At 37.7% G+C, this 18,050-nt stretch overlaps 1 protein-coding gene across 1 annotated transcript in view; it reads right to left on the bottom strand.

Moving 5' to 3' along the window:
- The window catches only part of CAMSAP2 (calmodulin regulated spectrin associated protein family member 2), a gene marked incomplete at its 5' end in the record, with an annotated part of 73,559 nt that overhangs the window by 49,436 nt on the left and 6,073 nt on the right, over window positions 1-18,050 (bottom strand). The window contains one exon of the mRNA XM_084266314.1: window positions 13,496-13,755. Within this exon, the coding sequence (XP_084122440.1) occupies window positions 13,496-13,755 (260 nt within the window). The remainder of the gene's footprint in view (window positions 1-13,495; window positions 13,756-18,050) is intronic.

The following is an 18,050-nucleotide window of genomic DNA, read 5'->3' as shown; positions in this document are numbered from 1 at the left end:
TGTGGGGTCACCAGCCTCCCCCAGCAAACCTGGTCCAGTGCAAATCTCTCTCTCACTCATCTGTGTCTGTTTCTCCTCATGGCTGCAGCAGCTTGTTCCAACGTAGGGTCAGAGCATCTTCTCTATGTCTCCACCTGCTCCATCCAGCCTGGAGCCCCTCCACAGGCTGCAGGTGGGGTCTGGGCCTTCTCCATGGGTTTCTCCAGGAGCTGCTGGGGCATCTTTCTCTCCAGCACCTGGGGTGCCTCGTCCCCAGCCCTGTTCCGGCCTTGGTGTCTGCACAGCTCGTTACATCTTCTCGCTCCTTCGGTGGCAAAATGCAGCTGCTGCCGGGTTTTCTCCTCTGTGTGATTCTCAGAGGCGCTGTGACCATCTCTCAGGCCGTGACTTTGGCTTTGAATTGCTCGTTGTTTATAGTTTAGGCTGGCAGAAAACTCTAACTGCTGCTTAAAGAAACCATCTCAGCAGCACAGCCTCACACAACTGCACAGCAGAAAACAGCTGAACAGAAAACACAGTACAGAAACACGAAGAAATGGTAACTCCTTTCAAATAACCCACTTCAGTGCCTTAAGATGGCGATTACTAGAATGAAAGTATTTGCTGTGCTCCCAGCAGTAAATACCAACAGCATTATTTGAAACCACTGCTGCAAGCACAAGATGTGTCAGTGCATGCTGCCCAGAAACCACACAAGCCCTCTGTCTAATGATGAAATCCTCACTTCAGCAAAAGCAATCATCCCCATATATGAACCTCAACTACTAAATCACCTTGTTAGCTGGGAAGAGGAGGGGAGATGAAGCAGGGAAGGAAGAGGAAAGGGAAGTATTTTATAGCTGTCCTTAAAGCTCACCTTTGTGAAAGCACTATGACTGAATTCCATTTGAACTTAGTATGATACAAGTGTGCAACACTAGTTACTGGTTTAATGTATAAGACTAACATTAAGTAACATCTGTGATTAAGTAAGAACATGTATGAAGTTCAAATACTCTCTAATTTTCTGGAGGTCAGTATTCTCCCATTTTAATCACAATCCATTATTTTGCCCCCAGAAGTTATGACACAAAGGTAAGAGACAGTGGCATCTCTAGTTGCCAACAGATTACCAATGTATTATTTTAATCTGTAAAGTACCATGTACACTGATGCCACTGCAAGAAGCAGAGGAGAAAGGTGGGAGTTATGCCGTGGGAGAAAAAAAAATTATCATCCTTCTGGATAAAGATATTCCTGGAAATAGGCTCTATCACACCATGCCCACACACAGATGTGGAGGTCTCTGCTTTATTGGGGTTGACACAGATTGATGATGCCCTTTGAATAATACAACTGCAGCCCCAGTCAGGAAGTAGCTCCAAGCCTGTGGACGTGGTTACCTTTTGGTAACAAAAAGCAAGGCAAGAGGGAAGAAGTTGCTCTATGACAACAAAGCTTTGTTGACTGATGGGGCTGTGTGCTTTGGGCTCAGGAGGAGCTTCTCTTTTCCCACTCACACACCACTAATCATGGAATGTTTTGGGTTGGAAGGGTCCTCAAAGATCACTTATTTTCAATCCCCCTGCCATTGGCAGGGACAGCATCCACTAAGTCTTCCAAAAGACTCTGTTCCCACCCCTCTAATCTCTCCCATTTTTCCTCACACCTATATCCTGAAAACCTTCTTGAACTCTTCTCAGAATGCACTGGGGTTCAGGAGGGATGCTCAGAGTCCATGGCTATTTGGTCTACGCTCCAGCCTTTCCTTTAGCAAAAGAAATTAATCTGGCTCACTCTCTGCTAGACCAGCAGCTATTTCCAACACACCTGGAAGAACTTGTAAAGAGTAAAGTGATCTATAAAGTACATAACCTGCAGAAGACAGATGTGGGCTGTAAGTAGTATAAAAGACACTAAAGAAAAATAAATCATTTTACTACAATTAAACCTGCAAATTCAAATAATGCCTTACATTCCTTTGGAAGAAGGGCTAGGAAAGGTATAGAAGCAATGCAAAAAAACAGAAATAAGCAGCATATGCCTTCAGGAAAACAAAGACAAATTTAGTCAGTGGTTATGCTGAAAGAATGAGTTTTTTTCTAGATAATATAGCTAGCAGAAAAAAAAATCTAGAAGACTATAGTTTGGTTAAGACAACAAATGGGACAATAGGGTAAAAAAAAACCTATTTAAAGATAATACAAAAATAGTCTTGCATGATTTTAACTTGAATTTATTCATCAAGATATTAGCTAAGATGAATATTCCCTAAAAATAACTATGAAGTAAGAGCTTCATAGGTGGAAAAAGTGATGTGACTGGCAGGAGAGACATGCTGCTATCCTTTTCACACAGTACCTTTTCAAATGACTCTAAGTGCTGCTGTCCAAGGTTTCAGCCTTAAAAAGATGTCTAGTAGCTCATTTCTTTGACAACTGAGGACACTGTATTTAAGGACAAGGAATATAGGCCTACAAAGAAGCATCTCATTTGTATTACAAGTATATGCAGTAACCTGCAAGCTGATACCTTTTTTCCCCCCCACTTATTGCAAGAGAGCTCTAATCTTCTCTGACTTCTAAAAGGAATGTTAATTATTGATTGCCTTTGGATTACCCAGAAGTTTGCCAGTTTCATACATAAGCTACAACTTCATCTCAGAGTCCAGAAAAAGAAGGAAAGAAAATACTGTATTATAAAAATTACAAAAGCATTTTGAGAGGAGCTCTCTGTACATACTGAGCTATTCCTTCCGTAACTAAGAATGCTGGGGACATTCCAAAAGGCTTTAAAAAAAAAATAAATCCATTGTTTTGTTTTTTTCTATAGACAGACAATACAAATAATTTTAAGGCCCCACATCCTCCTTCTGATATCATGCAAAATCATTTCAGATTCAACAAGGAGCCAGGTTTATATAAAACAAGTAAAATGATAATGCTAATTAAACCACAAATTTATAGAACCTAAGTAACTTGCAAATTCACTTATAAATATAGCTGAAAAGTGTAAGACTGTCATACGAGTACAAGGCATCTAGCTTGATACTGATACATTCTGATTAAATAACTTTTTAAAATGCCAGATCCATTAAACTGAGATATATAATGTGGTTGACTAAGCTGAGTACAGAATCAGCAAGGAACAGGTACATTTTCTGGAAAACGCTACAGAGATGAGTTATCAGCTCTTCATCTCTTACTATTTTTACCAATGGCCTGGAAGAAAAGCTCTTCACTGATCAGGTTTGAGAGAATAAAATATTTGTAGGAAAAGTAGCTAAGGATGTAGAAGAATTGGAAGAGTAATCAGTTCTCCCTCTAAATCTGGGAGGGTAAGAAGAGAATCAAAGAAGCCACCTTTGCTAAACAATGCAAGCATTGGTCAGCAGAAAGCTACTACCTTCTCTACTAGAGACTTAAAGCTGTTTGAGAAAAGGTACCTAAAATAATTGACACTACAGCCATATGTACGATAAGAGTATAATTGTGTTTAAGTCATAAAGACATCAGATCTTGTTAGAACAAGCAAGGCTGTATTATCCTTCTCCCTCCCCCGTAATCAGTACAAGCCAATAATGCCAAGCCACATGTAGCCTGTTACACAAGCTCTCAGTTTCCCTATGTTCTGGGAAAGCCAGACAAGTTATCCCCCAATGCCCAGAGGCGTATGGGTATTTTTTTTTTAATTCTTTTGTTCTTACTGTTGTTGTTGAAAGTACATAGTACATGAGCAGGATTGTTTATTCCCTGCTGAAAGCCTTGACCTGGAAAAGTAAAGAGTTTTCATGCATGTGTGTCTGCTGATTTAAAGAAAATACAATTCATGATGCTAACTAACAACAGAAAAAAATTAACACTGCAGAGTACCTGGGGATACCATACCACCTCAGAGACACTGAAATAATTTGACTGATGCTATTATTGTCTAATCACTACACTAAAACTGATAGGAAGCTGAGTAAATAAATTGAGTAGTACTTTCGGCATCAGGATTTTCTTATCCCTAGCAGTTCTTTGCTAGTGTCTATACAGATTTCTCCAACTCCATCATTACCATACTATTTTACTTCCCAACTGTGGTAGTAAAGAAGTTAAGTTTTCTCTGTATTTATTCCTGTTGCTCAAGAAAAACCAAAAGCAAGAGCTTGAATAATCTCATTCTCTCCAGACACCTACCTATTAGACACATTTTATTATAAAAAAAATTTCAGCAACACATATTATGAGGCTTCCCTGACAGAACAACACACTGAATTACACTAACATACAGTCTTTCTATGGGCAGTCACACTATTGTTTGTTTTTAACCTCAAAGTACCTGTTGTCAAGCCTTGAGAGTTAGAATCCTGGGTCCAGATTTCATCACAACTTGTCAAGGAAGATTTGTGCCAAATAGAGTACATTTGGAATGAAGATAAAGTTTGGGAAACACAGTGAGAGAGGGGCATCACCTGCCCACAAAGAGGAGGCTTCTTAGAAAAAAGAAAAGGATGAACTGTTCTTCGTGTTCACAGCAGACACAGCACAAAATAAGGGGCTGATAATGCAGAAGAGATCTAAAAAATAAATTTAATTCCGATGGCAGGGTTCTTCTGACTGCCACTATGGCAAAATAAAGCTCTCACTGCCCCCACACCCCAGGGATATAAATTTGTATGTTGTGGGTCAGCAGGCCAATGTCAGTAAAAAGGGGGTAAGGTGCTACAATTTCTGTAACTAAACCTTTCAAATACTCTTAATAATGTTGACTGCATTTTCTGTTTTCAACAGCACTTAATTTGCACCTACTGCAGTAGGTTTGCTGCAATTTACTTCCAAGATACATTAGTATCCTTCAAAAATATAAGATACCTCAATTTCTTATTTAATACGCATGTGTCCCTATATAGAGAGATTTTGTATTACATACTATGTATGTTTAATAATGACATAATGTAAAATTTATCTGACCTACTACTACATGCTTACTCAACATCTACATATTCACACTGCTTTTCTTGGCTTTTTTGTCTTTTAAAGCTCACAAAGAAGTGGCAGGTTAAAAACTATCATCAACCCCAACAGCTAAAGAAACTTCAATGTGTACTTCATATCGTATACACTTACTGCAAAAATACTGGTGTCCAGGTGTTCTAAATTCCGTTCCAAACATCCAACTTAAAGCTTATAAAAAGCTCTTGCCATTTCAACTTTTGTGAGATGTCATCAGTCTTGACAACTGACTGATTTGGATCTCTAGCTACTGCTAGATGATTATATAAATTCTGATAAAGATAGCTTTTTCCAATCTTCTGAAAATTATTAGAGTTGTACGACCTCATTCTGACATAGACTTTGCTCTTTACCCCCTGGTCTTCGATTCACAGCTCAGGAAGGCAAATAAATACATTCTCCTAGGATATACTCTTCCTAGTGGATAGGAAAAAGCTGAAAATCTTCTACATTTATAGTAGACAGTTAATTGGTTAAAGAGCACTATTATAGTCAATTCATCACCTAAATAGTTTAACAAGTTATGGGATAATGTTTTAGTACAAGTCTTGAATCATTTTATTTATGTAGGACCAATTCTGTTGATTTTGCTTGTGGTAACTTGGAAATACACTTCTGCAAGGAAAGGAAGTTTCCTACTAGTTCTTAAACCTATCAGTTCATATAAATGACTGAAGTACACTGCTATTTCCCCAACTGTCAAACAAAAAGGACTTGACATACTACGGAGAACTTACGTTTTGTTCATTCAATTTTGGGGGAGGGGGGAATAAATCCCATAATGTCATTAAATTCCACAGAGCAGGGATTTTAATGTGACAATACATCTACTGTAATGACTGAGTGTTCTCTGCTGATAAATGCGGGCAGATTGCCAGGTTTATGCACGCAGATTAACAAATGCAGATTAGCTGAGTCCTTCTGTACTCGACTGGAGCAGCTGCTACATTATGGGGAGTACAAACTGTATTCCTTCAACAGTCAGTGGGGTTTTGTCCCCTTGCTGCTGTGTGCATGTACTACACAGAGCTGGCAGTGAAGCTCTCCTTATGTTTACACGACATACCCACACCTCCTGCTAGAAGCAGCTCACTATTTTCCATAATAGGAAGCAAGCCATGCTCTTAACCAAGTAACTGCCTGTTACAACCATGCAAGACTTTTAGCTTTCCCCTATCCTGCAGAAGGGTATTTAGAAAGATTTCTCTTAGTATATTATTTCAATAAACTAACTGATGAAGAAACACTGTCTAGCTAGTCTGTACTACCTAGACATAGATTCTTCTTCTAAACAGTTTAGTTACCATACTTTGAAATGGACTTAACGTAGCAGAAGTAAAACCATTCCTAAACATTTATTTAAATAACTTTTTAATACACCTAAAGAGACAGAAAGAAACTTCATAATGCAAACCAACAGCCAAAAGCTGAAACTTATTACTTAACAGTGCTATTGAGACAGGAAGAAAGTGTTCTTAAACTGTTTAGCAAAACAGTATTTCTTTCAAGGTTGGTGAAAATACTTCCTGACCCGTTCAGAAAGCATTTTCTACATAGTATCTGTCATTCTTCAGGACTTCAATTCATTCTTTTTTCACAATGTATACCTCCTTCTAGCTGTTCTCCCTTGGGCTTCAGGAGTGGGGCTTTTTGTCTATTTCTCAGTCCTTTCTTTGGGTTGTATGCATGGGATGTTTTTTGTGTATTTCTAAACTGAACTACAACCACCTTTTTCTTTACACACATCCCCTCCCCTGGGCAAAGAGCAACATAAAAAGGAACACTATACAAGAAAACAATAGAAAGGACCAGTAAAGAATTCCTACTTTTCATTCTTTACATACACACCTCTGGTGCCAGTAGCTCTGCTACCTTCCACATTAATTGCTACACTTGGTGCACTGGTTGAGCACTGAGCATTCCATGAAAACCCAAAGGATGTTGCTGTGGTTACCTAAGTCTTCCACAAATTTCTAATACAGGTATCTCATTACCTTTTGGGGTTAGTTGCTACCTTTATTTGCACAAAGGTTTCAAAACTGATGCTTTAAGAATAAATGTCTATTTTCTTTCTAATAAATAATGGTCCTTCATTGCAATTTTTCCTTTTCAGCTATTCATTGCCTAAGATACATATGAATAAGAGTAAGCACAGAACAATTCAATTCTGTAATTGTTTCATCTACAGCTTCGTTTGACTGGCCTGGAAAAGAACCACAGAAATGACTCAATCTAACTGCAGCCAAGCTAATCATTTACAGCACAGAAGAATGGCAACTAGCAAGTGATCAGTTATAGAGCTGAGTTTCAGAAAAGGAGGAGGCTTAAATTAAATACGCCCTTCAATCCCACAAAATTACAGAAATAAACCCAACCCTAGCATGGCTCACACTGATAACCTGGATTTGTTTGAACACACTAAATTTCAGACAAACATACCATAGAGCACATCCCAAGTCACTGCTGCTATTTACACAACACAGGAGAAAGCATTTTATACATACAACACACACACAATTACAAACAAGCAGCAGGCAAAACAAAATCCCTAGGTTACGAGTCTAGATAAGCTGCATGAAAAAAGCTAATGGGACACTACGTTCTAAGTTCATGGTAAGAGCAGAATAAACTTTGTGAGGAGTAACAGCAGTTGCCATGACCAAAGCACAAACCGGTACCTTGCGCTTGAGGGAGCTTGTTATCCACATTCCTTTGCTACGTCAGCAGATGTTTGTGCAGTGCTGACTAAAGTGAGATGGTGTGTCTGGCACAAGACCAGCAGAAACACTGGATCCCTGTTTTCAAGCAAACGAGACCCTTACAAGTAACGTGAAGGGTTAAGTCTGAAATTCAGTGGCTACAGCAGAAACGGAGAAAAATACAGAACATGTAAAGTTTACATTATCCCAGCTCAAAGCCACAGCTGACTGGTTCTGTGAGGCACCTTAGACTAAACACAGCTTCTGTTTCACCTTGCTTTTTACTTTAATCTTCTGTGAACACTACTATGCAAGATGCTTAAACATCAAAAATCAGTTTATATGAGAATCTGGTGTTTTGTTTAATGAATTGGGGTACCTATGGGCTCAAGTCAAGTCACTGCAAATTCTTTTGACGTGTCCTCATCTAACAAGCAATTCACAATAGCACAGGAATGGAGACTTGTTACATCATGCCAAAGCCTGATTCTTCAGGGCAGAAGCCACATCTGATTGCTTTGTTCTGTGAAGTGTTTAGTACACTTCTTGTTGCCTTACAGAGTTAAAGGAATTCTACAGCATGAAAATGCAGAGGCTGCAGCATGTAGCTGCAAGCAAACTGGGTGAGCTGCGGGAGTCCTTCGTCAAGGATAAATACTCCTCTGATGAGAGGGACTGTAATGTCAAGTGAATGCAGTCTGTCAGAAAAAAAAATCTGGATTGCAGACTGAGTTAACTGCTTATTGTCTGCTACCTCAGACAGAAAGAGGTGCTGACTCTGGCTGTCAGTACAAACTCAGTATTACTAATTCCCCTTTCTTCTGTCTAAGTTTCACTGACTGTGATTAACTTAATAAAAAGTACTGCACAATTGAAAAGCAAAACTGATGCAAAGATCCTAGGAACTGCCTCTGCTCCACTCTCAGGTGATTGACCTCCATCAGCTCTTCTCTAGTCCTGTGAAATGAGTACCCCTTGTCAGGTATGATCCTAAAGCCCATCTTCCAGTTTAAACTGCTGAAAGAAATTGAGTTCGTTTTCCCTGAGATGACTCTACAATACAAACCACAAGTTCAGTAACTGGGAGAAATATGGAAATTTGCATCAAAAGCATATTTCTGATCACTACTGAAGAGTGAATACAGGCACACCTAACCATGCCTCAGCTATAGCCCAGATTCACAACTGCTACAACGAGAATTATTGCCAGATTGCCTCACGGAAGACATCTTCAAGGAAGAAGGTAATTTGCAGCTAAATGGATAAACAATTTGGATGACAGCACAGTATTTAATATATTAAAAACCCATACACAGGTCATCATATCCCAGAATTAGGAATACAAAATTTTTTAATCCTACCAGCTTTTATGGACTTATTGTGGGGGGGTTTGCTGGAGCCTCTCATTCCTTCCACATCTTGGCAGACAACTGTGGAAGCATATGGAGGATTTAAGTGTTTCCTGATTAACGATAGTACTGTTCAAAAATAACTATACATGGGTGTAAGTTTAAGGTAGCTGCTCAGCTAGCTGACTTTTTTCTGCAACAATATTTTTCCAAATTAGAGTTCAAATTTACAGAGAAGTTGTATTTATTGACTGCATTATCCTTAGTAAAGTTTTTACGTTTTCCTATATTGAGAAGATGACACAAAGAAATATTTGTAAGTATGATATATTTTCCTGGAGATTTTATATACATGGTATTCACTAACCATTTTTTAGTTCTTAATTACAATTTGGCAATTAGATCTCTAAATCTGCCTTTTTTTCCCTTTCAGAATCCTGGCAAGATAGTAATTTTCAATTTATTTTTTTTTTTAAAGTCAGATGAAAACGCTCTATCAACATACAGTAAGAGCAAGAAAATAGATTTTTGGCTCAAATCTAGTAATGGTCTATAATGTTACTGTATCCACACAGCCCCCAAAGCACACTGGCTTTAAACAGGTAGATAAGATTGGACAATATTAGTCATCAAGCTTAAAATTTATTTGGCCTTTGCTCTGCTACATTAAGGAGAGACTGGGCAGTCCGCAAGTCTACAGCCTGGGTAATTATGCAACTTCAGTTTCCCCCCAGAGTATCAAGCAGCAGAGAACCAAGATGCTGATTCTTTATTCTTTTTCCCAAATGGCAGAAGTACATTGCAGGGATTTGAAGGAAGGAAACATTTCTTAAATCCTCACTGAATCTGTTTGTTCTTCCCTCTACTTTACACGAATTGAAAGAGATCATCAGCACATGAATACAAAATGGCCAGCCTGATTAAATATTAAATAAAAGGAATGGACTTGTCAAAGACATTATTCAGTTGATAAAAAATTATTAGCATAATACAGAAGCTTGTCTAAAAGTCTCTTCCAGTTCACACTCTAAGAGCAGATATATATATACGTTTTTTAAAACGTAAAGAAATCAAATATACATATGAGCAAAACCGGGAAGGTGTAAGTCAATTTGGCTCAGGAAATAAATGTGAAATTTAAAAGAAATAATTCAACATGTGGAGTAATCTATGGATATTATATAGGGAAGCATTAAAACAAGATTATTGCATAATTGTTGGAGGCATGCTGAATTCTTGAGCTATTTCAGACTTCTAGCCTGTCAAAATCAGATATGATTTCCATCTGGAAGTGCCTATTAAAGACAGGTTGGTGTTTGGTTTTTGTTTTATGCAATTGGAGCTGGCCAACTGAAATAATTAACTTTCCTTGTATTTTTGCAATTTGGCTTTCATGAATGTTTTAAGCATCAGGTAATGCCTTTGATACTCCTGACCTGAAGTATAATTTTCAGGAGGAAAATGTTTTGTTTCTTGGTTTAATACTATTTCAATTACAAGCTCTAAACGTATTTCTGCACTGTTTAAAACCTAATGTAGTAGAGCCAAGACCACGTGAATTTCAACCCAGAGAGTGAAAATGTGGTATTTGGGCAATTGGAGTCGATGTTTTCTAGAGGTCCCTTCCAACCCCTACACTCCTATGAATCTGCTCTTTTGCTCCCATATCAAAAATAAAGGCAAAAGGATTACCTTATCAAATAAGAATATTTAACAAAATTAAACACAGAATTAAGTTTTAATGACTTGCAATACATGGAGAACAGAAATACAGGTACACAAGGTGTAATCTCTCAGGAACAGACAGTTTCAATTACAAGTCCTTAAATCAGAACAAATTTTAAGAATAACCTAGCTTTCAATTTTATCAGAAAAACAAATACAAGACATGTGAACAAAGAAAACATAAGAAAGACTAAACCAAACCAGACTCCACATGAACTTCCTTACCCCTACAGAGGGGAGGCTTTAGTAGAAGCCTTTGCTTCTGTTACTGTGTGTTAATTTCTTAAGTGCCTCCTTCCTAATCCCATTCCACTGGAGGAAACTAATTGTTACATATACACATAGGTGTATATATACACAGAGACACACACAAAAATATGCAGCTTCTCAAATTAGATAATACCACAGCCAAGTCACTCACAGCTAACAATGAAATTACCATCTATCCTCACCTCACTGCATAACGATACACATATAAATTTCCTAGACTTGTCAAGGACCTTAATATATAGGGTGCTTGCTAGAAGAAAGGTTCAGTTATAGCTATCTAAAAAACACAGGTGGTGAAAATTTTACATGTCTGCTTAGGTAGTCACACATGAAGGAAATGAACAATTAATCACCACAGCCATCAATGCTTCAAACACCCCAGCTACCCGCATTACAAAGGACAAGTAAAACTAGAACCTTCCCCACTCAAATCTCCTTCCACGGTTTCATTCTACATAACAACTCACCCCTTTTCAGTGACAAACAGAATATATCTGAGCAGGTAACAATAAGGTCCTCCAACAAACACCAGCATCTTTCCCCTATTTATGGAGAAAGGCCACCATACTACTTTATTAATTACTCAAAATGAGATTGAACACAGGCTTAGTGCAATCTGGTCTACTGGAGGAATGTATGGGTTAGATATTGAAACTATCTGTTCAACATAATTGAAAAAGAAAAGTTGTTCCATGCTCTAAAATAGGATATACATCTTTGTATGGCTTGTAGAAACTGTGACATATGGAACACTAGCAAAAGGTACTAGAAGACATCAGGGGGATAATTTTAAGACTGCCAATACTGCAACAGCCAGAATTTAAATGCTCTTCCAACTCTGCTAATCATAGAATAAGGAAAAAGGTTGAGACTTCCCAATTAAAATGTAGCACTGCTGCTAGGAACTGCATAGAGACAAGCAAACTAAAACTTTTGGGCTCAGAGTATTATTATTGAAACTACAGTTTCATAGCCATTTCTTTGGTAGCTGTTGTCATACACATGACAGCACTTCCACCAAGCCAATTGCATTTCCACTCCAGTGTTCCCTCTCACTGTCACACCCTGGCTGCTTGTGAACCAACTCAACCATATCATGACACTCATCTGTTGTGGTACTGGACTGGGGACAGGTGATATGGCAGAGTAGGAATCTGGAAACGTCAACTATTATGACACAAATACTTGAATTTGCTGGCCTGTACCTAACACCACAGTGAAGTAAGACACAAACAGCCACTCAAGCACAGGGGAAATACAAAATTGCTATTCAAATGCATATTAGTCTTATTGCATGTTTGTAAACACAAGAAGCCAATAAGCTAGAGAGAAAAACATAATTCCCTTAATTTTCACATACCTTCATTTTAGCAGCAGCCACAGGCCCCTGACCATAAAAGTATGGAAGGCCTTAAAACAGAGCAGTCTGCCAACTCCAGAGGATAGATTCAATAAAAAACAAGACTGGCAAAACTAGACTGTGAAGTCTAGATTCAGCTAATGGATGACAGAAAATTTATAGAAGTCCTTCCTCTATTAGACATTTTATTTCCCCTGAGTCCATTGTATTGTAATCTAAAAAGACCAGATTGTTCCGTAAATACCTCCTAGTAGGAACATTAGTTCCACTGATATCATGATAAAATTTGTTTGTGATTTCAAATGAATAAGCTTAAGTTCTGTATTAGAATGGAAGTTGTCAGCTCAGCCTTTGTAGACTCAGCTCTAGGTTTACTTTTATCTGTATCAAGTAATAAAAAGGTGAAAATAATTTTCAACACTTCATTTCAAATACAGCTGAAACTTATTCCATCATGCTGTCGTGTAATAAGCAACCTAGAGAAAGGATTGGCCATATGTAGTCACCCTTTTTACAGACTTTTTAAACTCCTCTCCAATCAAGAAAGAAAATCCACAACTAAGGAGCTTACTAATAGAATCATTCATCTTTACAAGAATGCTTTAATAAGCAGTTGTATAAAGCAAAGACATATTAATAAAGACAGAATATACCACTGTTGCATGTTTTACACTGACATACGTAGCTAGCGATTATTGAATGTTATTAGGTTGAATTACCTATGTCAATTTTTTTAAGCCTTTAACCAAAAATTTCTAGGAAGAGGAAAAAAAACCCCAAAACTTATTTTCAAACCACTTTTTGAACACAAAAATATTCACTGACAGTACTGTAAAACTAAACTCATATTGTCACTACCGTATGTGACAGTGTAACACTTGAACAAAGTAAAACATTACATGTTTTCAACCATTAATGCAGAAGAAATACACCTGCACTGACACCTATGAGCAGTCAACAAACTGAACCAAATCACAAGCCTCCCAGTAATGAATCACATTAAGCTCTTGAGAAAAATGCTTCAGGGTAATAATGTATATTGAAAGATAGGTATGTAATTATTTGGAATACAGAGAAGGATGCAAGAAACATAAAATACACACTTTAAGCACTCACCATCTGAATTGGTTTTTTGTGAAGATCTCGTTCAGTCACCAACTTTTCTTGGTCAGTGACATAAAGGCCTTTTTGTGCCAGGGCTTGTATAACAGCATCATGACCTAGAAGTGGCTTTGCAGCATCACTCTTGAGAATAAGGCTCCCAGCACGGCAGTAGAGTTCTGCAGACAGCAGCAAGTTAACAACAGGTGGTTTAATGTGCTCCTGGTCATACTGGTCTGTGTAAAATGGTTCTCGTAGTTCTTCTGGAACGTTTTCTACAAAGACAAAAATTAAAAGCATTAGTCAGTATCGTAAAGCTTATAGTATGAGGAGGTTTTTTTTATACATATGAACTCAAAATTACGTTAAAGGTCATTGAAGGGAAAGCCAGAGTCTCTATAAGTCATCATGATATAAAACCCTGGGAAAAGTTGCATACAAATGTAACATTTGAACTATAAATAAGAACTTAAGGAAAATTCAAAGAGTGTTCCACACTGAGAAAGCCAACCTGTGGTTTACGGCATCTTTACTTGAAAATCTCTTGGCTTCTCCAAATACACGCCCAAGCATTCTCATCTCCTTTGGCATAATATTATATAGGTCAGAAAGATAAGAGGCAGAACAACATCCATTTAAACACAAAACATTGTCTCCATTACAATAAAATAAAACATTATCTTTTAGCACAGAATAATTCCAGATGAAAAGGGAAACTTCCACTCAGCAGCCTCCTAGGTTTCACACACGCAAGAGAAATTTGGTGACTATACTTCCTATTTCAAAGGTCACACGTCACAGAACAATGACAATCCCACAGTTTAGCATAAATACATGGATTTTTACTGTAATTAAAGGAATGGAAAAAAGAGGGGGGGAAATTATCCATTTCCTTCAGACAGAACATGAAATTCTTTTCTGCCTATTGCTGTTACTGATTCCTATAAAACTGCTGTGCCTTTCCTCCTTTTTCAGTTAACTGGCTTAGTGCCCACAGAAAACTGTAAGATTCTGTCAAATTTATGCTGAGACTTTCACCCCGAAATTTGCATTCTGAGACAATCTAACCATTTTCCCAAATACTTTACACAAAACAGTATTTAGAATTATCTACCACAAAAGTTATAAACTAATTATGGTACTAGATCGAATGAAATTAAATCACCAACAAAGTGGAAAATAACTTAGACATGGTTTCAGGCCTCATATTTCCAGACACATGTACTGCAAGATGCTTCATTTTCCCCCATGTAAGAATTTCACTCTCATTAAAAAATAAAGCCAACAGCATTTATGAAATAAAAAGCATTGGATTCTTTTCCTGAGCCCAAACAGAAAAGCCTATTTAACTGCCATATGGATAAAGAGTGCATACAACAACAGCTATGTGACTCCAGGTTCCTATCCCCTTTGCCTTCAGTAGGATAAAGAGCTGAACAAGGTTTGAAGCAGAGGGTGGAGCAAACAGCCCAATATGGGTGGAGCAGGAGAGAGGAAAAAATCAGAGCGTGTCATCACAAGATAATGACAGATTATCTTCTTCCTCATACATATTCTACTGCCATCCATGTGCTTCCATTATGGGCTTTGGAAGAACAGCTAACTGCCTTCTAGCCCTGAAAGGAGAAGATATGCATTATGGAGTGCAAAAAGGGAAAGAAATATTAACACATACCTTCTTAAATGTCACGAGGATGGTAAAAATGGATATCACTTCTTATCTGCCAATGCAGAATATCAAGGGGAAGAGTGATAATTTATAAATTCCTTAAACCACGAGCCTAAATTTGGCTAGAAAGCTGACAGTTCTGCTTTAAATTGCAGATAAGAATATACTGTCAGGAAAACAATTTTGCCCTTTAAAATACAAGGCTAGTGCTCAAGTGTTACCTTTTTTGCCAAATAATAATAAAAATACTTAAAAAATAATTAAAAAAATTCTATTATTGGGCAATGGCATTGCAGTCTTCTCTTGCCACTTCTCAGCCCCACTTACTGACTCTACAGAACCTACAGTCACCTAATACTATAAAAACCACTTATAGTAACTCTGTGAGCTGCTAGGCACCTGCTTCCCTTGGTATTATGTTCACCCACCTCAGTTCTATCTGTCCTCTCTTTTTCATGTTTCTTCACACATTGCCTGTTTAAATATCAAGCTCATTATTTCTGAGTCCCTCGTGATCCATCTCTACTTGGTTATCAGGAGCTCAGTCCTCATCATGATTTTATCTTTTACAAATCCAAATTCTGAAGTATTTTCATGCTATTTCCTCAAATTAGAGAGCATTAAAAAACATTTTGTGTACCTATCTTACAATGCAGAGGCAGCACATTTGGCCTTTTTTGATTCAAAACACACCCTCTTTTTCAATCACATATCAAGTTAGATGATAGAAAGTTTGACAGGGTAGGAGGCAATACTGAGGAAGAGAGAAAGCCAATTGTAGTTTCTTGAAGACCTGAAAAAAGCCTCATACCCATGTGAAAAAATACCTCAAGTGTTTTAGATTCACTGAAGAAAACAGATTTCAAGTCTGAAAATTTAAGTCAGAAGAGTTTGGAAATAAAATACCCAGTGCCTCTTAATGAGTAATTTCTGATCTTCTACATCACTGAAACAGACCCTAAAGTAACAAGATGCAATTCACTTATCATGAAGGAATTCTATCCACTTTTGGGGTTTAGTAATAAAACCCCCTCAATACACTTAAAAAAAAAAAAATCACCAAAAAGCAAAGAAAATAACAAACCAAAATCAAGATGATAACTATCAAAAGCAAACAGAATTATTTATAAGGGATATTTCTGCTTCTGAAAAATACAGCAAGAGACATGTGCCATTTTGTTTACTTCATTGGTGTTCACGAAAATAAATCTGGAATGAAAACTTAGTGTTCATAAAAATAAAACTAGAAATTTATTAGAGAAATAGAATGCAGAAACAAAGGGCTAGGAAGAGAAACTGACTACAGACAGATTCTGAATTTATGAAAACAAAGCATGTGAAAGCATACAAATAAGGAATCCTGCTGCAACAAGATCAGAAGTCACCAGAAAAATTCCCCTCAGAGTTCCCTTTGCAGACAGAAACACATGCACTCTTCCCCATTCATAATGTGTATCAAACTGTTTAATATCAGAATAGACCTTGATAGAAGACTCAAACTGTGCTCTCTCTTTATCTATAATAAGACCAGAGCAGCCAGACACAGAGGAAACTCTTCCTGCTGCTGATCTAATGCAAGAGAACCCTTCCAGAATCGGCATGCCTTGCCTCTGCAGTCCTGTGGAGGGGATTTCAAGGCTACACCCAGCTCTCAGCAGATTACCAGAGCAACCAACAGGGTCAAAACCCTTTTATTTAAAATTTCCAATCCTGCCAGAGATGTTAAATGTCTCTCTTCAGTAGAGAAGAGCCTTAACATTAATTCCTAACATGCATTTTACCAGTCACTTCTCTTTGTCCAACTGACAAGTCTTTCAAGACCAAAGTCTGAAGTAAACAAACAGTTTTAAAATACCTTGTTGCACATACTGTCATAAAATACCATTTGACCTTGAAATCTGTGGCAGAATACAGCAATTATGTTAGAGAGATGTATCAGGGGCATTGGCTTCGGGGATTTGAGCACATGAAATACCCATGAAACCAACTGAACTGGGTGTATTTCTGCTGGAGAAGCAGGAGGAAGATGTAACTGACCTCCTGCAGCACCTAACCTGCTTGGGTCCTTCAGTGAAGTGACAGAAGGCAGCGGTCACAAGCTACTGTATGGGAAATTCCAACTGGATAAGGAAGAAAAACAATGCTCCACAGTGAGAGAAGCAGAGCAGAGTTTGCTTGAGGACCTGGCTGTGAAACCACCAGCTCTCCACACTTTCAAAATGGGAGTGCACAAGGCCCTGAAAAACCTTCTCTAACTTTGAAGCTGGCTGTGCTTGGAGCATAAGGTTAAACCAGATCATCTTCAGAGACTGCTTTCACACTGTTTTCCCTAAACTTGTCAACAGGATCACAGGTTTCTTACTTGGAAATCTTTCCTTTACATGGGTTTAAAAAAAAAATAAAACCAAAAACTTGACTTTTTGAATTTTGTAAATATTGAACTGAGGAAAATAAATGAAGCTCATATAAATGTTCAATACAAAAGGAAAAGAACAAAAAGGAAATACCACATTAGCCCAAAACAATAACACAAGCTTAAGAATCAGGCTAAACTAAAACAGTATTCAACATATCCTCAGGTAATTTTTCCATAAATTATAATGGACCTAAACGTCCAGCAGATGCTATCTTGAGACAAGGAAATCTTTAAAGCATACAAGGGATCATTAAATCCCCTGCTACTCCTCCAGGAAATAGAATTGTAATTTAAGTTTCTGTTCAAACAAACCAGTCTAAAGGGAACAAAATGTCTAAAAATAATTCATGGCTAGCACCCCTGAATTAACCTTTAAAATCTGTTTCATAAACAAAACTCTCTACTCAGGTAAACGTGAATTACTCCTTGGAGGACTGCATCAACTCCTCCTTTGGAAAAAGTTACATGTATTAATGTGGAAAGTC

Source organism: Gallinula chloropus, assembly GCF_964237585.1.
Source record: "Gallinula chloropus genome assembly, chromosome: 6".
NCBI classification, from domain to species: Eukaryota; Metazoa; Chordata; class Aves; order Gruiformes; family Rallidae; genus Gallinula; species Gallinula chloropus.
Note: the sequence above shows the minus strand (reverse complement) of the source record. Positions and strands in the feature narration are given on the sequence as shown.